This window comes from Vanacampus margaritifer, chromosome 20 (assembly GCF_051991255.1).
Source record: "Vanacampus margaritifer isolate UIUO_Vmar chromosome 20, RoL_Vmar_1.0, whole genome shotgun sequence".
Classification (NCBI taxonomy): domain Eukaryota; kingdom Metazoa; phylum Chordata; class Actinopteri; order Syngnathiformes; family Syngnathidae; genus Vanacampus; species Vanacampus margaritifer.
This window is the reverse complement of record NC_135451.1, coordinates 5,544,669-5,567,208: the sequence shown is the minus strand read 5'-3', so window position 1 is coordinate 5,567,208 and position 22,540 is coordinate 5,544,669. Positions and strand designations below refer to the sequence as shown.

Sequence of the window (22,540 nt, the reverse complement as noted above, 5' to 3'; positions counted from 1 at the left end):
CCACTTCATAGAGTACAGTATTTACAAATTTAATAACACTAAACAATTAGACTAAAACAGCCTTTTATTATCAACCCTGTTCAGCACCATGACATTCTTTACACACTTCTGCCCCAGAGACAACCTCAAGGCAAAAGGATGACATATTTTTTAAAAACAAAAATATTCACAGGTAGACAGTTTGTTTTGATAGACAATCACATGACTACAAAAGAGTGCAAATTAACCCACAGTGCAAAGTCCACATTTTCGACAGCATAAAAACATGAGGTAGTCTGAGTCTTAAAAAGAGACGAACCTGAGCAATATTTAAAAGGACATTACAACTGCTACAAACAATTAGCATGATTGATCCGTGCAAGTAGTAATGCAGTGTAAATGTCTATAATATATCATGCCCTTCAATGCACTATTAAAGCAGGACAAATTTATTGTATTTAATGAGTTTGTAACACCAAGGTTTTATCATATGCACCATTTACTGCCCAGTTCCTTTCAAACAATCGTAAAATTCGGGAAAAAAACACATTCAGCTGTCCAATAAAGGCAATCTTACTAATAAAAAAAACAGTCCAAGTAAGGCCGGCAGTGCAGTGATAATGCTGTATGTGGGAATATGCAAATTGTTTTCCTTGTAGGAATGAGGTAGATATGCTTGGTTGTACAATATGAGGTAGTTTGTTTTCAATAAAGAGGTTGTTGTTGTTTTTTTACTATAATTTGTTCTATGCGGCCCCACTATTCTAAACACAGCATTCGGATTAATATTGCGCTTGTGGAATATGAATTGAGCAGCAAAATCCACCTGTTTTTATCCATCTCAGGGGGGCAGCCATATTGTAATTGCTGTCAACTGAAAATGACATCACAGTTGCTCAGGTCTCATAACGACTAATCACAGTTCAGCTTGTCAATGTCACATGACAAACTCTGAAAACAGCTGAGCCCTTGATTGGCCGCTGCCTGAGCGCTGAGCAATTTTGATGTTATTTTTATTCAATAAGTGGCAAACTGGCCGCCGCTTGAGATGGATAAAAAATAGGTGGATTTTGCTGCTTAATTCATATTCCACAAACACAGTATTAATCAGAAATCCACCTGTTATTATCCATCTCAGGGGGCGGCTATTTTGTAATTGCAGTTAACTGAAAATACAGCTCAGCTTGCGTTTGTCACATGACCAAACTCCGAAAACAGCTGAGCCCTGATTGTCTGTTGCCCGAGCGCTGAGCAATTGTGATGTCATTTTATTCAACAAGTGACAAAATGGCCACCCCGAGATAGATTAAAAACTGGTGGATTTTGCTGCTTAATTCATATTCCACAAACGCAATATTAATCAAAATGCTATTTTTAGACTGAAGGAGGCGCATACAACATATTGTCAAGAACATTTTGGGATTGCCTTTCCCTTTAAAGCTACTGAATTTAGAATATTCCATTTTGAATCGCTACTGCCACCTGCTGATGAAAAATGAAACTGCACATACCGTTCTTCACATACACACCACGCACATTACGTCACATCCGCAGACAGGGCGCGGGGAAATTCTAACCCGAATCCAGTCTGAAAACTATTGGCCAGAGGCTTGCAGGAGTACCCATTGTGAACAGCTAAGGTGTTGATCTACTAATTAGAAGGCATTTCAGTCGTAAATGGTCAAATAAAAAGCTTATTGTAAAGTTATTTTTGTGAGAGAAAAAAAGTTCCATATCGCAGCTTTCAAGGCTAACTTGGAGTCAATCACAAGGAAGGAGTCATGCTACATCACCTATGAGGAAAAAAACAAAAAAATGGGTTGACTTTCCCTTTGAAGTTTTGCACAAACAAATGTAAATTGTGGATTGCATGCCATAAAGTGACGGTTTAAAAAGTCAATAGCATAAAGGAGTCAATACTGAGAGTACCGGTTTAGGGACGACGCATTCTGTAGCGTGTACTGACTGGCTGCTTGGTGATGCGAGTTTTGATTGGGTGGCAGTAATGCGTCAAACACACTCTTATTTGGTGGCGCGGACTGCAGCATGTGGTCCAAGTCCATGACGAGCGGAGGGGGTTGGACGGAAACCCGCCCGCTGGGGAAGATTGGCCAGTAAGTGTGGCTGAGAAAGTGACTTGGCGCCACATGAGAGCTGCCATAGCTGTAAAAAGGAAGTCCACCATGTAGGGGCATTAGAGAACCGCTGTTGAACCGCATGCTTGGTGGGGCAACTGCATTGGGCGGGGCGTATTTGGCGTAGGAAGTTGGCAGCTCCCAAGGGGCTGCGATTGCATCCCGCCGCGCTGATTTATGTAGTGGAGGTTTATATTCCTCATAACCGCTTGAACCCGCTTGACCATCAGGTGGGAGACGCTTCCCATGAAAGGAGACCCCCTTCCAGTCGTCTTCAGAGGATGAAGAGGAGGTGGAAGCTGGGCTAGCAGAGCTGGCAGAAACACTACGGGCAGAAGATGCGTAGCGGGGACGCGGCAAGGGCGATAACTGGGGGCGCTCCGTCTCGCCCCAACAGTCTCTCATGCCCACGTCGACAACCCCTGAACCGCTATTGGGGCGAAGGCTGTGGAGCAAAGAGTCAATAGCGAAGGATGAGTCCAGCTTGGGTCGGTAAAAGTCCTCTTGGGGAGGGGAGAGATCCCTGGGCCGCATGGGGGGGAGGGTTGTCACAGGGTCAGTGGGCGGCGGCAGTGGTGGCTCAGATTCTGGCTTGTGACCCTGCAGGATGTAAGGGGCCAGATCCTGAGCGAAGATGGTCTCATCCTGGCGGGACACGGCCGTGTTCTGCCTCTTTAAGAGCTCCATGGGAACGCAGCTCAGCTCCACGGCCCAGAAGTTACCTTTGCCCTGAGGCTTGCTGGGATCTTTTAACACCTGCGGGGGTGCAAGGAGGAATGGATGATGAATATTCAAACCACTATTTCACATTTACTCACAATAACCACGAACACGAAGAAGCTTCAAACTGGTTTAGGATTTCAAGACCATCAGTGTTGTCGCAACAAGTAGAAATTTGCTAATGGAAGCCCTCCATGTATATATTTTTTTCCACTTTAAAAACAATATATACAGCATCTGGCAAGTTTGAGGATTCTGTATAGATCAGTTGTCTCATTTATACATTTTGATTGTCAGTTTTGAGAAAGAGTTTAGTTTGGGTAGAGATAGAGCATTTATCAATCTAGCTGATAATCAACACTGATGTTCAGCATTTTGACCAATATTAGCATTGGATGTTTTTAAAAAAGCTGTTGGCCAATAAAATATTAATTTAAAAAATGTGTTAAATTGAGGAAACTATTTAAATTGAAGTAGTTATTTTGTCATGACCGACACCTCCCGTTAGCGTTGTTTTGCCACGTGACCGCTTAGCTTAGCGGTTAGCATTGTAAAGTCACATCAACAAATTCACTACAGACAAGCTTAAAGTTCCTCAAACTGTAATTCTGATTCAATGTCATGAATCAACTACCTTGTAAATTAAGCGTATAGTAGGCTGGTATATTTTCACTGACAAAACAAATTGAAAACTTTGTGAAAAGAGACAGCTGTGGCCGTTAGGGTATCATCAGTCCCGACTGCTTAACTGTTCAATTCTTCAACAAACATGTGAAACAAAATGGCTCGTTTATAACTCCCAACTAGCTGCAAGAAATTTTAAACATAGCTTAAAAAAAAAGCACAGACAGGTCATTTGAACCCTTGACGCTGACCTGTATTCTAACCACTACACCTCAAGCTGGTACACATTTATTGGAGTAGAATTTGTACTTGTAGTTCTTGCGCAATTTATGGCAAAATAACTCTTAAGTAGTGCGTTGACGGTCATGGCAAAATTACCACTTCTTATTTCAATTTTCACTTAACTTTATAAAGAGACACCGCTGACCCTGGAAACTCTCCGCACCTTTGCATGAAAAAGTTTGTTAGTTTTTGTTTGAAATTAACATTCCAGATATTTTGAAATTTGGAAAAACTTTTACTGTAGAAAAGAATATGGCGCTATTCACTTGTTCCAGTTTTCATTTAACTGTTTAAGACATGCCGATGGCCCTGGGAGCCTTTTTGCTAGAATTTTCAACCGAAAGGGAATATCAGCTCCAAATATTGGTTATTGGCCTAGAAAGAAGTATTCAACTAAACGGTTTGCAATTTCAAACGGTGGTCTTCAAATAACTCATGATAAATGGTAATGGTGTATACACTCAACTTCTTTCACTGCAAAAGTATGAGTATACAAACCTTAACAAAGCATTCGTATGAAGACAGGTTGTGTCGCACAGAATCTCTCCAGCCTTTGTAGTTCCCCTTGAAGAATGGGAAAAGGGTGCTGATCTCCTTCAGAATCTGAAACGAGACCAACAAACATGAATCACTGCAAGATATATGACAATAATGCTTGATAAACAAAACTAATAAATTGTGTAGAGGCTCATGTACTGTCCTGTGTCTAATCATGATACATATCAGCATCTGGTTTCACTGCGGTGCAAGCTTATCACAGCAAACCCAATAATGGCATGGCTGGCAGTCACTCAAGTGTCAACAAGCGTTGCTGTTTTCTGTCCAATATTGACACTACATTTATAGTATTGGCAACAATGATACGTTATTTTCTTGAAGAAAGTTCCACTTTTGTTGTGTCATTAAGTCATTGACCTGCTAAAGTTAAACACGTCTGTGCGTAAAATACACCCAAAGCGACAATTAGCCGACACATGCATGTTTATATTCTTGTTTACCTCAGATAACGTCAGCTTCTTCTCTGGAGAGCGTTGAATCACCATGGCAATCATGGCAAGGTACGAGTACGGTGGTTTGGGGTACCGCTGATAATTCTTCTTCTTGCCGCCTTTTGCGCTGGTCGTGTCCCGGTCACCGCTCCGCGCACCCCGCGGAGCAGCTTCTTGTTTCGGCTCGGCATCGTGAGCGTTCCCATACGACGGCTGCGGTGCTCCGAGTTTGTCCATGAACGCGCCGCTCATGTGCTCCTGCTGTTGCGCTACTGCGGGCTTTTCCAAGCTCGGTGGCGGGTGCTGGGGGAGAACCATCTGAGCCGATTGCTGGTTGCTCCAGTGCCGGACTGGGTGGCCGGGCGGACAACTTTGCCGCACATCCCAGCTCAAGTCGAGCTGATGGTCTGCGAGGTGGGCGAAAGCGGGTGGTGCCATCAGATTGTGGCCCGGCCAGTGCTTTGTCATGCTTATGGTTCCAACACGTTCGGACAGGAGGACGGAGAGGTAGAGAGATAGAAGGGGGCTGGTTGGGGGTGGGCGGTCAAAGAGTCGGTCCTTAACTTGTGGCAGACTGCTGGCTCCAGGCTGGCTATTTGAAGAGCAAACAATTAACAGTTTCATGTAAATCCCGCTGCGTAATCGAGAAGAGAATGACGCGTTATCTGAGAGCAGGATGACTGATCGCCGCGGGGGGGCTGGGGAGGGACTTGTGTATACGATAGTAAACCTGTAAAGTACCTTTATGATAATATCAGTTTACCACTTTAACGCATTGATGCAGAGTTTGTTCTGGAGATGGAGCGTATTTGAAAAGGATTTACGCACGACCGTTGCGTTTTGCCAGGGAAGATACAGGTATTACAATTATAAACATAAAAACTAATTAAAATGGAATTTATCCATCTAATTATCACCAATAAACTACAACCAGTATTAAGTTATACTGAATGCACTCTAAAAGGAGGATAATAGAGAGCTGTTTAACAAGTGGTAATTTCAATTGAGTCTTACATGCAATCAACATTTTTTTTTTTACAGGCAATATACAAAAGGAATCTGTCATTTGCAAACTACTGTAATTACCAACATTGTACTAAATTAATCCTGAAAGCAATTGCATTATGAGATTATTTGCAGTTAAAATAATCTCAGATCACTCATTCGATAAATTACATAAATGCAAAATTTAAAAACGAAAACTTGCATGCATAACTGCAAGGCTCTAGTTTCCAAACATGTTACTCACAGTTTGACTTCTCGGGTACTTCGCAGGATGCCATTCACCACAGAAAATGGAGAGTTTCGGGAATGCACATCTTTTGTTCCAATTGACGTAGTGCTAATGTGCCAACTCTTGCTTCCCAGCAAGACCGTGAAAACAAGTTAGATTAGAAGAAACCCCGTTGGCAAGATGACGACCGACAGTACATCCCAAAAAAAAAAAAAAAAAGCAAGCTGTTTAGCATGTGAGTAGATTTCGGGGGCCATTCAAAACCATTTGTAGGTTTTGTTAGGCTGACAAGCTGCGAAGTGTCGTCGATGGGCAGGGCATTCACACCTTGGACAAGAACAATCTTGTATTTCCAAAATACCCCAAAATGTTCCGTTGGAAAAGCCTCGAATCAACAAAATCATAATTTACTTTGCTACTTCACACGTTGAGTGGTCTGTGTCAGTTTTTATTAGGTCTATTATAAAAAGACGTAGGCCTATTAACTGGCACGTATAAAATAAACAGTAGACAGTAAACATCCACTATTTTTTGTAAACAGACTATCTGTTTAAATATTTATCGTTACACGTCATATAGGCTTTATACTGTACATTACCACACACGCACACACAGGTTATCAATAGACAGTACTGGCTGACTCAATTGGCCCTGCTTATATCCCTAAAATTGCATATTTTGATTACTACATTTGCACCTTTTTTTTCTCCAAACATTTCTTATACTGACCCCACATTGCAGCCCTCAAATAGCAAATATTGACTCTACGTACCATTGTTGTTTTTACGCCCGAACAGGACGTAAAAAAATGGACACATTTGTACATCCTATCAACTGTCACTTTAAATCCCTTAAAATGAAAATACTAATGGAAATATATAACAATTATGGGAAGTAGCTTTTGATTGATTCAAAACAGACCCAACAATAAAATGACAGTATTTTTTTTTAACAACGTATTTGCTCCTTTTTCAAACATTTTCTCATGTTGGCTCAACTTTATTACTGTATTAGCAAAACACCAGCATTTGGCATGTTGCACTTATATTCTTATTGGCCCAACCTTATGTCCCTCGTATAGTAAATATTTACCTTTTCTGGCGAGCAGTTACTTTATTTAAACGTGCAGTTAAATATCCCAATTTTCGGCTCATATTTTGGGTATATACTATATTGTAGGGAGGAAAAAACATTTTCTTACGTCCTGTTCTGGCGTCCGGGGGTTTTATAAATTAATGAAAATGTCCGGTTAGCATTGCGTGACTAATAGGAGGTGAAGTACACTGTATAACTGCGACTGGTACCACAATTTCAAGGCCGGGGAAAGTGTTATCTTTTTTTTTGGGGGGGGGGGGGGGGGGGGGGGGGATGGGAATATGGTCACCCTACTATTCATTATTTACCCTGCTGTACAGTTCTCAAAAACTTGAGGTACAAATATTTACTTTGTACACATGCCGCTACTTTTATTTATTTTTAATTTTAATTTGCTTGTGTTCAATTTCATCAAATAACAATAGGTCTTACCACGTGATTCTGCTGCTTTTGAACGTTACCGACCTTCTTGTTTTTGTTGTTGTTGTTGATTACTTAACTTTTTTCACCTGCTGCAACTTGCTGGAGATTTGTTTCTCTGAATCCTTGCAGACACAAAAAAGTGTGTCTCCCTCTAGTGGTTTCAACTCAGTATATTATGGAGCGTCATAATAAACACAGTCATTTAGAACTCCCACAAAATTTGATTCTGTGTTGATTTTGTGTAACATTGAAGTCAAACATGTGCAGGCAACCCCCACATTCGTTCCCTATGCACAATGTTTTGAAGCAATTTGCATACGTAGTGAAGTGCTCAATGATTTAAATACAAACTGTCAATCTATCTCTTCCTGTGTGCTGGAGTGTCGCCTAATAGGTTTGGCCTGGATTAGTGAACTACGCCTGCGAAGAATGGCGAAACCATATGAATGGGAAAGCGTCTATTCTAGAACAACACTGTTCACTGATTGTGTCTGGACAAATCCCCTTAAAGCTGCCCAGGGATGCATCCTGCGCATCCCCAAGATGAGAAATGAAGTTAAGGCCTTCAGTGGCAGGGACATTTCTACTTCTGCATTTGTGGAAGTGTGGAGACTTCACAATCCATTTTAATGTTCGATCTAACTTTGACTTTGAACTTTTTTTTCATGCAAAGTTTTCTTGCTTTTCTATATTATGTATATTATTACTGTGCTTAAATTAAAAACTGTAGTGGGTGATTCAAGTAATAAAATACAAACTGCACATAAATAAATGTTTTAAAACAGACTGAGCAAATGTTAAATGCAAATTATAGAAGATAAGAAATACAAGTGAACCACAGCATGCTTGGGCAAGGATGCTTTTTGTATGCAACTAGAGGGAGTCCACATACCACTTGGGGTGCTTGTCCCACACTTTGTGACTCTGTATTACCTGTTGAAGAATAAAGAATAATATCCTGCCTATGATGCGTTTAGAAAATTAAAAACTTTTTTTTAAGCAATGAAACATTAGCTACTCTGTTGTATTTGGTATATTGTCTGTATTGTTTGTAAAAGTTGAATTAGTCACATGAACCATTGCTGAAATTAGAATCTCAGTTTTATTGTTAAAATATGCTCTAAACATACAGGAATTAAAAAGGTCTTTCACAGCACAGTCACTATATTAAAAAAGATAGAATACAATAAAAGTTAATGAAAAACACTTGCAAAAAATAAATGAATGAATAAAACAAGAAATAAATAAATGTGGGACATTTATATTTCCAGGGAGCATTTTATTGTAAGATAGACAGACAGTGTTTTTTTTGTTTTAGATACTAAGTATCCTTACCCCCCCACATTTATAAAAGTGTGAAGGGATGATGCATTTTGGGGTCACTGACTACTTGTATGGCATAGATATTTGATTTTGACACATAGGTAAGCTGTTTTGGGAGAGATATGAGCTTTTGCAGATGATCATAAAATGATGATGATAAAAGTATATCTTATCGTATCGTATCCATGGTGTTGAGCCAAAGCAATTGAGAAGGATCTTTGCATTTGTGACAGTGCCGACTCTTTGTTTGGGAAAGGAATTTGGAGTGAAGCATGTGGGACCAGTTTTGGGATAGATATGTGCTTTTGCTAATAAAATGATTGTGCACAAATGCAAATCTGTTTGGCCAAATGAGCTTGCAGTTTTGAAAATGTCATCTCAGTTTCAAGAAATGAGCCAAACCAATGGAAAAAAAACTTTAACAGTGTTGGTCAGTAACTAGTTACTAGTAACGCATTACTGTAACTTAGTTACTTTTTTACAATAACTAATACTCTAACCTTACTAACGCATTACTTCTTTGTAAATACAGTAACTCTCACTTTATGAGTACTGTCCTAAGCATCAGTTAAGCATTAGGTTAATAGTGAGTTAATCATTTATAAAGCATGTTTCTGACATAATCATTAGTATGTATTTAATAAATCATAAATCATCATCAATCATAAATGTGTTACCCATCGTTAATAAGCTCATCTATAATGTGATCAATGATTGCATTTTAATACTTTATAAATGATAGAATCAGCATTTCTTGATTATGTATTGCATCATTTTCTAAAAAGCTATTTAGGAATTGTCGATAGTTTTTTTTTTTAAGATCATTTAGAAGGTAGGCGGGGGTGGAGGAGTTTGTGGCGGATGCTCACAATTTTTTTAACAAGTGGACAATATGTGCTGATTTGAAGACCCCATTTTTCTTTTATCGCTCAGTTCCTTAGATCCCAATATTAGATTTGGCAGAGGCATCTTTTGTTGAATTAGTTATAATTCTTTAATGAAAAACATAATTTTGTCCTCCTGTAAACATCATTAAGCATATCATTTATACATGTATGAAACCCAGCCATCAACATGTCTTCTTAAGATGTCCTAAAATTACGTAATAACCAAACTAAAGATGTCTCAAGAGATTTTGGTACATCAAGACGTTTTAAGACAAACATTTGAAGACTGGTGTCTTCAAGTGACAGAGCAGCGCATGGGATGCTCAAAAAACAGGTTTTTGTGTCCTAAGAACATTTAAATCATTCACTGCCATTGACGGCTATAGACGTAAAAAAATCATTTGAACTATTTCTATTAGCTGAAAGCCATGTCTAATATAACAATATCGCTTTGGCGCCATTTTGTGGCATCTTTGGGCCAATGAAGGTGCTTGATTTAGTTAATACATAGCCTTGTCTCATAGGGGAAAAAAGTGCTTTGCTGTCATCGTGTGGCATCTGTAAGTAATTACAAAGCTATTTTGATTGGTGCCAATTACTTATGAGAACATTAATGTCTTAAGACATATTTACTTTTTGGCCTGAGGCAGCTCGTTTATTTGTTTACAACCTACAGCTTGTGACCAAAAGAATGAGGTCCCAGATACAAACGGTCGAAAAAGAGTTTCCTATGTATGTCTTGATAGCAAAGTTGTATTTTGTCTTTATCTTTCTTCAGTTGGACACTACTGTACACTCTTGAATGTTCTAGAAAGCCATTGGCAGTTTTAGAACTTATAAGTGGGATTTAATCTATAGAATTGTTTAATGAATAAGAATTGTTTAGAATGTCATAGTGTTTTCTGTTACGATACAGTATAATATTGAATCTTGTTATATGGGTCATTTCGTGACCTGTATTGATGACAGAAAAGTTAATTAAAGGAATCAAGTAGCGTAGAAACAAGACATTTAAGTCGCTGATTTACACTTATAAGAAATATTAGTGTGTTAATACTATAAAAAGATGTATTTTCATTACAAACAAGTGTGTTGGATTGAGAAGTCAATATTTGAAATGTTGAAAAAAGTGGTGAACTTGAAACACCTGTATAAAATAAGAGATTTGCTGTAATGGTTATTTTGTTTATATGTGGTGTGCTTGATAAAACATCCATCCATATTTGGATTTCATACTGTAACGCGCGGTGGCTTATCGGCCATGGACGGCGCAGCTGGACAGCAAAAACTGGAGAGCAAAAACTGGAGAGCAACAAAGGAACTGGACGTCCACAGGCTCACTTTATTTAAAGAAAACAATGTGATGGTGCGTCCTTGCCTCCCAAGAAGATGACATCACGGTCATTATGTGCAGGCACTCCATCACAGCTCCCACATCTACAAAGATGACGCCGTTGAAGGTGCCCGATATGGTCGTCCTCTTGGTCTTGCCGTTGTGGTACGTGCGGGTGAGGAGGGCCTCGTATGGTACGTCGGCCGTCGCCTTATGAATCGCCATTTGCACCTTGCATGAGTGCTGTGATGGCACCTTCCACTCCGTCGACAACGAGTGGGCGACAGTCTAACAGTGCTGATGTTTTTTTCTTTCTTTTTTTTTTTAGAATTTCCTTTTTTGTAATTCCTAAAATATAGCCTTCAATGTAAAAAAGTAATCTTACTAAATTGGATTAAAATTGATCAACCACAGATGAAAAGTTGATAAAAATGTGTTGTTTGGACCTAGCGGCAACTTTGAAGAATAAACAGTTTTTTCAAGGTGAGCGTGAAACCCACTAAAAAAGGGATATATTACCTACAGAACTGCTTTACGTGACTGCTCACTCTAACACTAAATTCTATTGGTCTGCTCAGAATGCGGACATATGTGGTTTAATAAAGAAAAGTCAATTCAATTGATGTCAAGTAGTAAATGTTCAGTAACCTTTTCTGAAGTACTTGTTGACTTTGCAGGTTGTCACATAAACTGCTAAGCTGATGAGGAAAAACTGCTTCTGCTGCTCCATCTGCACAAATGTCATCAATACTTGACCCTCTGAGTCCTGATAGAGGACGAGGAAGTGTTCTGCAGCATGGAAAACTGAATATGGCATCTCAAAATGCTTCATGGCAACTGGTGAGCTGACGCACCAAAAGGATTGATCACACTCACAACTATAGACAATTTGGAGTGTTCAATTAACCTGCCATGCATGTATTTGGAATGTGGGAGGAAACCGGAGTACCCGGAGGAAACCCACGCAAGCACGGGGAGAACATGCAAACTCCACCCAGGAAGGCCGAAGCCCGGACTCGATCTCACATCCTCTGCACTGGGAGGCGAACGTGCTAACTAGTCAGCAACCGTGCCGCCCCCAAGTACAAATATAAAGAAATATATTTATATATACACAGACGTAAAAATAAATACAAAAATAAAAACAAGCTAGTACAAACATAAAAATAAATGTGGAAATAAGTACAAAAATAAATATATAAATAGAATCAAATATCAATTAATTAATAAAACCACTCTGCTCTCATATTTATTTCATGCTGTAGGCAATGTCAGCATGAAATGCATAAGGAAATATTATCTAAATGAGAGGGCGGTACTAAGTGTGTTTTGTTTTGAACCATTCGCCTATTGGTTGATCGACATGCCAGTCTATGTCAGGCTCTCCCTATGCCACAGCAAAAATAACCAAATTCAATAAATAAATAAATAAATGTGGAATGCCCCCCCCCCAAAAAAAACTATTAAAAAAAAAAATCTTTATATGATGGAAGTTTGCATACAGGCTTCTGGTACTGAAGTGAATTACTGTATTAAGAATTTATGTAATAGATGAATCATTAAACAAAAGTATGACACCCAAAGTTATGTGATACATATCATAGAATCTGCCGAGTTTAGAAGATACACCTAACTCTTCAGGTTACTAGTAGCCCATTCTAATTAACATCTTAGAACAAAAACATTTAACATGTTTAACATTTAGTCTTCACATTGTATGACTATTGAAACACAGCCCGAGGCAGGATTTTCATCATCAGCAGGGTGTAAGAGATACAGAAAGATTTGAAGACTCACCAAAAGGCAGAAAAGTAGACGTCATCCTTGGAAATGTTCTTTGATCAGACACCTATTATGACTTTTGCCCATCATCTTGGCATACTCGGCTGAAAAAGAAAACAAATTGTGGGTTTGAAATTAATGGATAATCCATTGCATTTGAAAGTGTGAAAAACTGGTGAATAGATTTGAGAGTAGCTCATCTTCAATAAATCAGATGCAGATTAATTTTCTTAGCTTTTACCTTTAACATCAATAAAACTACTCAGCATGCCAACGCTTAAATTAACAAGTAATTCCTGACGTAAAAATGAGAAGCAGTAAAGCACGTTGGGGTTCATTTGTTGCGAAACAGCAGCATCTGGTGGACGACTGAAAAAATACACCAACAGTTATTTTGTTTTATTAAATTACACGTTATTGATTAAATGTCCATTAAAACCACAGGTACCTGAATTAATATATATCTGGCAGTAACTATGACTATTTTTTAAAAGACTCACAATTATTTAGGAATACATTTTACAGCACGTTTAATTACAAAAACATTTATACAACCAACCATTTTACATTTTGTTTTGAGAAAAGTGCAAATAAATAAACAAATATATTTTTGCAGTTACTACGATTAATGTGAAATGTTTATCATTTTATTAAATGCATGCTGGTCGAACGCTGGTTAGTTGGCATAGGCTACTCAATGCACTCCATTCCAGTAGTTGACTGTAGGGCACATAAACATATTTTGCTAACCGTCATAAAAATACACGAAGAAGACGACTCACCGATTGCAGATGTAAACATTGGGAGAAGAAGTTGTTTCTTCCAGTGGAGAAAAGTCATTTGATTGTTTCCAAATTTCGCTTGAACAGAGAAAATCAGTTTTACGGTGAATGAGGAGTCCCGGGTTGAGATGTTTTTTACTCATGCCGAATGTTGAGCAGACCAAAGTTGACAGTCAGCATCCATCCATCCATCCATTTTCTTTACCGCTTTTCCTCACTAGGGTCGCGGGGGTGCTGGAGCCTATCCCAGCTGGCTTCGGGCAGTAGGCGGGGTACACCCTCAACTGGTTGCCAGCCAATTGCAGGGCACACATGACCAAAGTTGACAGTCAGCAGTGTTTGGTCAAATTGTTAGCCAACAGTCCGGGCGGCAAATGGCAGTGATTCAGCCACGACGGTGAGAGATACAACTTGATGGTTTTGGAGTTGAGGAGACCCACCATGACTAGGGCGAGAGCGATGTCCGGGTCGTGAGCAGCACTGGCGGCGAAGTGTCAGTCGGATGACAATGGCAGGATGGTGGAAAATAAGCAGAATCTTGATGGTCGCTGCTGCATCTTGTGTTGAATCATTTACCAACTTAATTTTTCAGTAATACATACTCTAAATACTTTTTCAATCATGATCTGCTCCTGGTTCTCCTCCCCGCTTTGTAGGGATGGCAGAAATGGAACATTGAAACGATCAAATCACTTGGAACAATTGATTCACAAAAATAATCGATCTTTTGGAACATTCGAAAAAGTTCCATACAGCGACATCTGGTGGCCAATTGTAAAATATTACAATCAAACAGTAGAGCAGTGTTGCCAGCTCCCCAGTAAGGGAATTAACTATTACCTAATACCTAATTTACACAACTGGCAATCGGCATTTACTGTAATTGTAATGGATGCAATAAGAGAGGGAAATAATATTATGGGAAACAAAAAACTGAATAACCCCCACACCATCAAAATAAGTATAAAGTACAAATGAGCTTTTTGTTGCTTGGTTTGTTTTTCATTTTTCCTTTGAAACAGATCATTTCTCAACATGACTTAAATGCTTTGATGAAACCCACAGTACTATACCATCACATTTAATCAAAAACTTGTAGGCTACATTTCAAAGACAGTTTGTTCTTTGTTTTGTTTTTTTTGTTGTTTTTTTGGGGCGACAGGGCATTTTAAGCTTTGACAGAAAGTATTAGAAAGGAATAAAGAATGACCTGCACAAAACATGCCATCTGGACCAGGAATTGAACCTGCAACGGACTATCATCAGTCCATTGTGAGGCTCCATTACTACTGAACCAACCGCCGCGTTCAAAACTGTTGACATTTGATGATGTAGGTAGATGAATCAGCAGAAAGGGCAGTTTCACATACGAAGTATATTTAGGTTGGATTTTTTTCATATTCAAGACATTTTAATATAGTGCAATGGTGAGATATTATTCAATTTTAGAAAGGGGATAGCATGATGTTCACTTGCTGAAACAATGTGACGTTTGGAGGCGTAATGGAACACGAAAGGCAACTGCCACATAACAACATGATTCTGAGACAGATTTAGGAACGCGATTCGAATCACAAGTTCCGCCTGTGTTCCGGTACGTACCAAAACACAGTTTTGATTTTGTCATTACTACCGTTTTGATCTAATTAAACAATTTACACTTCATACCTCTGCCTTGTCGCTCTGTTCCCCTCCATCTGGGTCCACCTTCCTTCCACCTCACAACGTAGACCTGACAGAATAGTCCAAAAGTTTAAAAATAATTTTGGGTTAAAGAAAACTACTTTTACAACCACATTTACACATAATTACATTCTTATACCTATGACAGCAACCAAGCAAACTGTTATAGCATTAACACTTTATTTACCTAAATTAAAATTCTTGAACAGGTACTGTTTTACACAGTCTCTTTATTGTTCTCATCTTGGCCATGTGAGTGAATCTCAGTTGAAAAACTGACCACTGATATGAACCCAAAATGGTCGCCAATGCAATAGTGTATGAGAAATAAGCCCTGGGTTGAATGTTCCACTGATGTGTTGAGCATCACTGTCCCCTCAAGTTAGTTACAAAAGTTAGTATGAGCTTCATAAATCACCACAGTGTAGTTAAATATGACAATTAAAATCTTCATGTACTGTTACAAAATTGGCCTGTTAGCTAAATCTTTGTTATTGTTGTTTGGAAGCTGGCAAGCAATCTTGCAATACAGTACATAGAATTTGGAAATATTCCACCTTCTCTAACCTCCAAGCGAGTGTTAAATGGGTTAAAACACCAAGTCAATTCTGTAACTAGGAAAACACTTCATAATGACGATCTTCATATAATTCATAAAACAACGGATGTATTGCAATGCAAAACACATCAACATGCTGATAAACAATGTCACACAACAACAACTTGGCCATGTCCTGATGACATCACACACATCCAGCCAATCAGCGTCTTGGCCACGCCCACCAAAGAGCTTCACTTCTTTCATGTTCAATGCTCTTTGATTAACTGATCATGTGTGCACTACAGTACAGGTATATATTGTGCAGTTTGCAGTGCCACTCATACTCACTTCTGACTCTGCACCTGTACACAGCCAGCAAGCGAGCACAGAGAAAAGCACACGTCAACATGGTAAGTCAAAAATGTATATCCAAAAATGCATCATGTTGCTTTTTGGGGAGCAAAGTCTTACTATGTATGCATTATGTATTTTTAAGTAAAACTGTATAATCAGAGCTATAGTATGCATGTTTTAAATGTCTTACTATGTACTGTACAATTAATGTACTGTACATCATGTCATTTTGGAGAAAAAGTTTTACTATATGTACAGTATATGTGATTTGTGTTTTAAAGAAAACCTCCCCAGTCCTTTAATTTCTTTAGAAAAGTTAATTATGTCATAGTGGAGTTCGTTTGGCTTCTTTCGATTTTTAGAAACATTCTTATCATCGAAGAAAAACGGTTCATGGACGAACGAAGGCGTGTGCGTGTGGTAATTCTAACGTTGTGAAAGTACCCTGAATGCACCATGTTACTTGCGCCTTGTTATTCTGCCTTCCCCGACAGTGCTTTAAACTGTTTAATGACACCCTAGTTAAAGATTACTGTAAAACTAAACACTCAACAAAAATAATTGTACATTGTTTATTTAAATACAAGACATGCTTCGTTTTAAATACAATCGCCAAATGCTAAAGTGCCAACGTATGGAACCATTGCTAACGGGAAATTAGCATCAACTTCCGGGAGTGATATTCCTTCAAATAACGAATATTCACACACAAATGCTGTAGAAGCACATACTTACAGATAATATAGCAATACTCAGAGGCACGTATTATCCACAATCTGTGAAAAGCGAGTTGTATTATTTAATAAAGCTAAATCAAAACTTTTTTTTCCTACTCTTCTTGGTTCATTGTAAGTGTGTACTCTAATCAATAACGGTACTATACTGCCCCCAGGAGGTCAACACGCGCAGCACAGGAACCGCCATTATAAACAGTATTTTTATGTACTGTACAGTATTAATTTTGATAGCTATTATTTTTGTATATTCCTATTTTACTTTGTTTCTTATTCATTTTCAGGTTGTTCTTTCACATTAGAGAGTTAAATTTTCAATTATTCAAGATATATACATGATATGGCACAAAATAGATACCCAAGGCCCCAGGTTAGCGCAGTAAAGTAAGTCCCAAGTCTTGTGAAAATAAAAATAGAACAACAGAAGATAAAATAAATATCATTAAGGGTAAGGGCGATGTTTATTCATTTTGAATGGATGCAGCAGAATGTAAATGCAAGATGGAATTTCACATGAAATTTATTTACAAGATAATTTGTAGTTGACAAATATGAAAGAGTGTTTAAGAATAAAGTGTTCAACGTGCAGGGATGAATTGGCATGAGGCTATGATTGTAGTTGTGAGGAGTTAATTTTGTCTGTTGAATCAATACAAAGTTTTGACATCTATAAATGTTTTTATTAATCATGATTTCAATTTCAATCAAAATCTTGACCTTGATTATTATTTTTCCACTAACGGTGGGTCAAATGATTTTTTTTTTATATACAGTATATACCATATGTATATTTTATACGTCCTTCTAATGTCTGTTTTGTTGTTTGCTCAGGATTTTAGTCATCTTGAAGACATAAAGATATATTTTGAGGATTGTAAGATTGACTGGAGCCCACGCGAGCTGCACCTGGCCGAGCTGCTCTGCACCAAGACCGCACAGCTCGAGAGGCAGGGACAAAAGTACCTAAAGTGGCGGAAAAGAGCCGAGGAGCTTGAGGGGCGTCTGGAGACCTGTATGGAGACCATGTACAGCGAGCTGGAACTCCACACCGAGATCCTCGTTGAAGGCTTCGAGGGACAACACGTCAACCTAACGGTTAGCTCCTCACCTCCTTTCTTCTATTGGTTGATTTATGGGCAGCGTTGTGTTCTATAGTGGTTAGGATGTCTGTCTCACAGACTCCTGAGTTTAGGCTTTCCATTGTGTAGCTTGCAAGCTGCCCATGCGATTCTCTTCTATAAAACATGTTTACATGTTCGCTTCATTTAGAGGGGAGGTCAAGTGCCTTTACTAGTCTATACGGTATTCTGATTAATACTGCCTTTGTGGAATATGAAGCATGAAAGTCCATCTGGTTTTATCTGTTGCACGTGCCTGCCATTTTGCCACTAGCTGTCGACTGAAAATGACATTACAGCACCTAAGGGCGCAGGTGGCGGACATCACGGCCCACTTGATTTCTGGGTTTGCTCATGTGATATTCGAAAGCTGAGCCCTTAGGTAGTGTGATGTCATTTCAAGTCGACAGCAGGCGGCGGTACAAGTGTACGAAATTTTGATAGGATTGATGAATTGTTTAATTGACAGTTGGTGTCTCTCTTTCATTTGAAGAGTGACGGCATGAAGACATGGAGAAGAAAACAAGAGAAAGAAGATGGTGAGAAAGAAAGGAACAATAAGGAGCGTGCCGCCGAAGAGAAGAAAGAAAGGAAGGAAAAGAAGGAGCGTGAGGCCAAAGAGAAAAAAGAAAGGAAAGAGCACGAGAGGAAACTAAAGAAGGAAAAGACGGAGCGCGAGGAGAAGGAGAGGAAAGAGAGGAAGGAGCAAAAGAGGAAAGAAAAGAAGCAAAAGGAACATGAGAAGAAGGAGAAGAAAGAGAGGAAGCAGCAAGAGAGGAAAGAGAAGAAAGTCGTGCAAAATGTGTGTGAAAAGAAAGATGAAGAAAAAGGAGAAAAGGAGGCTGAAAAGAAAAGAGAGAAGAAAAAGGTGACCTTCTGCGAGAGGGTGACGGTTTATACGTTTAGTCGGGTGACCAATCCCTGTCTGTGTCAATGATTTGATCCCTTTGCACTTTCTATAATTTTTTCTCATTAAATAGTTGTATTTTTTATGGATTGTAAATAATAAAATATTTCTATAATAAACAATTTTGCAGACTGTATTTATTGATGTTTACTTACAGAAAATAATATTAGTAACATAAAAAAATGTCGATATGTGCATTGTTTTATTCAATAATTGGTTCTTATGTATTGCCATTTTTTTTTTAAATGACTGACAAGTAAGATGAAATAAAAGATGACTGATGAGATTTCAGTTAAGTCACAGCAAAAATTAAACCCTGAAATAATTAACATATTTGGCAGTTATTTAGCTAGTTATTAATGGTAAATTATTCTCAATTTTTAAAGAACAATATAGTACAGCTGGGAGGAAACTGCAAAAAACGTGAAACTTTTCTGTTACATGGCTTAGAACATTAATGACATCATTTCCTATGTTTTGTCATCAATGTGGATGGACATGTTGCAATTTATATCTTTCGTGTATCAACAAATACTGCCGTTTCATCAAAAATTAGCTGCCTGTGCTTTGTGTAAAGGACAGATTAGGTAAAACATATTTTCAATATTTTAACTAAATGTACCTTAGTTTAACATTTTTCAACAAAGATCATAATGGTATGATCCACTGTATATGTTTTAGTACAGCCAGGTTATAAGACCCAAATGTAGAAAATGGGATAAACAAACATAAACATTGCTACAGACCCTTCCCGACCGTGTGACATCACATTTGTGTGCCGCGTGCACAGGAAGCCATGCTGGAGGACCGACGGTTGGCGCGAGTGAGCTACAAGATGTCAGGACCAGCGTGATACACCTTTATTTTGAAGTTCTTTCCTGTCTCGAGTTAGATGGCATGTTGGATTGTGCAGATGTTATTCATCTGTTTTGAGGCCTTTCCAGGAGGGTCGAACAACCGTCCCATCTGAAGGTGAACTTTTGCAGCAGGTTTTGGGGTGCAAAGAACCCGCGACCCGAACAAAGATTTGCAGGTTTGTTAAATCTCCCACTTAAAGAGCTGTAAACAAAGGCAAAGTACAGTTGACAAGTTTTGCTGGCATCAGGCCGAATCCTCATGAATCACAATTTGGTGGTGACCATCGATTGGGAAAGAGAAGTTCTGAATAGACGGAAGGAGAGATTTGGGTCCTATGATGAGGAGTTCTGTTTTATTGCTGTTTAGTTTTAGAAAGTTTTTGTCCATCCAAGTTTTACAGTTGGTTATGGTGGAGAGGATGACGGGGGTAATGGATTTAGTGGAGATGTATAGTCGAGTGTCGCCGGCATAATAATGAAACTGTAGTCCATGGTGGCGAATGATTTAACCGAGGGGGAGCATGTAAATGGTAAACAGGAGGGGGCCGAGTACAGAACCTTGGGAGACTCCATAAATGACGGGGGAGGTGTAGGATTTGGAATTGTTGGTAAAAACGAAATGATGACGGTCGGAGAGGTAGGAGATGAACCAGAGGAGTGCTGTTCTAGTGATGCCAATAGAATGTAAACGGTGATGGAGGATGGAGTGATTCATTGTGTCGAATGCTGCTGAAAGATCAAGGAGGAGGAGGATGGAGATGGAACCGGAATCAGCGGCGAGAAGGAGGTCGTTGGAGACTTTGAGGGGGGCTGTTTCTGTGCTATGGTGTAATCGGAATCCGGACTGAAATGTTTCATACAACTGGAAAGAGTGCAGGTGGTGTTGAAGTTGTGCTATGACAGCGCGCTCCAATATATTTGAAAGTAGTGGAAGATTGGAGATGGGTTTGAAATGGTCTAAAATGTCTGGATGAAGGCCAGTTTTTTTTTCAGGAGGGATGTGATGGTGAGTTTGAGCGAACACAGGTGATGTGTTTGCATGCGTGTGGGCAGTCTTGTTTTCAGTGAACAAAAGTGAGGTCATCTTAAAGCAGTCACAGCAAGCAATGTGTTTTTATATGATAAATATATTCAATTGTCAAATACATAACAAAACAAAACAGTTCTCATAGCAAAGAAAATGTCCAGGATATCAAAATTATTGTCCCACATTCAGATTGCTCTTGGCAGTAACTTAGGTAACTATCACATAGTTAGACCAACTCAATGCAATAGTAGTTGAAAACAAAAAAAAACAAAAAAAAAAAAAACAAAAAAAAAAACACAAGCGGTCTCTAACTTAGCAAGTGTCAGCCCACAGTATTTCACCATTATGTCAAATCCAAAAGAACAAACTCAAATGTACAATACACATCACATATACGCATAAATATATACAGATGAAATCTCAACGGAAAGAATGTTAGTTTAGAAAACTGCAGAGGACCACTAACATCTACTTTCAAAATAATTTATAGATGTAGCCCAAATGCTCTGAAATAAGTGATTTGTTTGCCTTTTATAAAGTATATTATCTTTTCCAAAGGTAAAGTTGTGGACAGTTCCTTAATCCTGTTGAGGAATTTAGGTTTACTACATTCCTCCTCCATGAAAAAGATAGAGATCCATTTGGAATAGATTTCATACTTCAAATGGGAAGTTGACAAGGTTATTATTATAGCCTCTGAATTTTCCTTTTGAGTTTAGTTTTTTTATTCATTTAGTTTTAGTTAGTTTTCAGTAGGGGTGCACCGATCACAATTTTTTGGCCGATCACCAATCCCCGATCTTTCAAAAAGTTTGACCTGCCGATCCTGATTTTTGCCGATACCGATTTTTATCATTAAAAGCAACATATACCTTCAATGTTCCAATCTTGTTTTATTGGAAAACATTGAACAATAGCAGTGAACTAATACAAATGGGTTGTTTTAACTACACATGAAGTAGTTCTTTCAAATAAAAATGAAAATCCAATTAGTCATCTCAGCAGAACAGGCCAGTGGCTGACTTTCTCAGACCTCTGAGGAGGGAGATGAGAGGAAAAGATCAGTTTATTTTTAAGGGATCGGCCAATCACCGATCTTTCAAAATTAAGGAAATCGATGCACCCCTAGTTTTCAAGGTGGTTCTGTTAGTTTTTATTATGCAATAAATGCTTAGTTTCAGTATTAGTTTTAGTTTAAAAGAATGTGTATTACTTGTGCGCAATATTTTAAAACAATCATGGTGAAAATAAATCAACTTAAAATTACACTTAAAATCACCCCCAAAGACTCAAGCATTAAATTAATTACCAAAGACTAAAACAAAGGGCATTTTTGCTATAATTTTAGTTAGTTTTGAAAAATGTAAAATGTAGTTTCAGTTAGTTTTCATAAAAAAAATCAAAAAAAGTAATCTGTTTTTATTAGAGCTGTCAAACGATTAAATATTTTAATCAGATTAATCACATTTTAGAATTTTAATTAATTGCTTAATTTAAAAAAAGCTTTTTTATCACCATTTTTCCCCCGCCAAATTTGAAGAGCACTGGTTATGTGTTCATTCTTTTGACATTTAATGTTATGAGGACGTCTTCAACATTTTTTGATCCACTGCACACGCTCATCCTCCTCCTCTCTTTCTAATCAGTTAATTACTTGCATAATTTAAAATGGAAAAAAAATGACCCCAATATTTTGACATGAACAAATATTCTAAATGTAATACGCGAACA

The 22,540-nt window shown here is 38.4% G+C and overlaps 2 protein-coding genes and 1 long non-coding RNA gene across 3 annotated transcripts; 1 reads left to right on the top strand and 2 right to left on the bottom strand.

Moving 5' to 3' along the window:
* Nucleotides 1-74: 74 nt before the first annotated feature.
* On the bottom strand, nucleotides 75-5,580 carry foxh1 (forkhead box H1). Its single transcript, XM_077554541.1, has 3 exons — nucleotides 4,739-5,580; nucleotides 4,239-4,343; nucleotides 75-2,870 (listed from the first exon to the last, which is right to left on the bottom strand). Exons 1-3 carry the CDS (start codon nucleotides 5,351-5,353, stop codon nucleotides 1,893-1,895), a joined length of 1,698 nt encoding a protein of 565 aa, XP_077410667.1. The 5' UTR covers nucleotides 5,354-5,580; the 3' UTR covers nucleotides 75-1,892.
* Nucleotides 5,581-11,709: 6,129 nt separating this feature from the next.
* On the bottom strand, nucleotides 11,710-15,296 carry LOC144040437 (uncharacterized). The gene is made up of 3 exons (XR_013289733.1): nucleotides 15,257-15,296; nucleotides 12,822-12,910; nucleotides 11,710-11,754 (listed from the first exon to the last, which is right to left on the bottom strand). It is a non-coding gene; the product is annotated as an uncharacterized LOC144040437 (long non-coding RNA).
* Nucleotides 15,297-16,086: 790 nt separating this feature from the next.
* Nucleotides 16,087-18,958, top strand: LOC144040436 (uncharacterized). The gene is made up of 3 exons (XM_077554609.1): nucleotides 16,087-16,222; nucleotides 17,732-17,995; nucleotides 18,512-18,958. The coding sequence occupies exons 1-3, from the start codon at nucleotides 16,103-16,105 to the stop codon at nucleotides 18,953-18,955; spliced, it is 828 nt and encodes a 275-aa protein (XP_077410735.1). The 5' UTR covers nucleotides 16,087-16,102; the 3' UTR covers nucleotides 18,956-18,958.
* The last annotated feature ends 3,582 nt before the right edge of the window (nucleotides 18,959-22,540 follow it).

Excerpts from the sequence above, each read along its gene's own strand:
- LOC144040436 (XM_077554609.1), top strand. The coding sequence starts at position 16,103 with ATGTGTGCACTACAGTACAGGTATATATTGTGCAGTTTGCAGTGCCAC. Across the intron at positions 16,223-17,731 it reads GAAAAGCACACGTCAACATG|GATTTTAGTCATCTTGAAGA; the intron begins GTAAGTCAAAAA and ends TTGTTTGCTCAG. Across the intron at positions 17,996-18,511 it reads GACAACACGTCAACCTAACG|AGTGACGGCATGAAGACATG; the intron begins GTTAGCTCCTCA and ends TTTCATTTGAAG.
- foxh1 (XM_077554541.1), bottom strand. The coding sequence starts at position 5,353 with ATGAAACTGTTAATTGTTTGCTCTTCAAATAGCCAGCCTGGAGCCAGC. Across the intron at positions 4,344-4,738 it reads AGAAGCTGACGTTATCTGAG|ATTCTGAAGGAGATCAGCAC; the intron begins GTAAACAAGAAT and ends GTCTCGTTTCAG. Across the intron at positions 2,871-4,238 it reads CATACGAATGCTTTGTTAAG|GTGTTAAAAGATCCCAGCAA; the intron begins GTTTGTATACTC and ends GCACCCCCGCAG.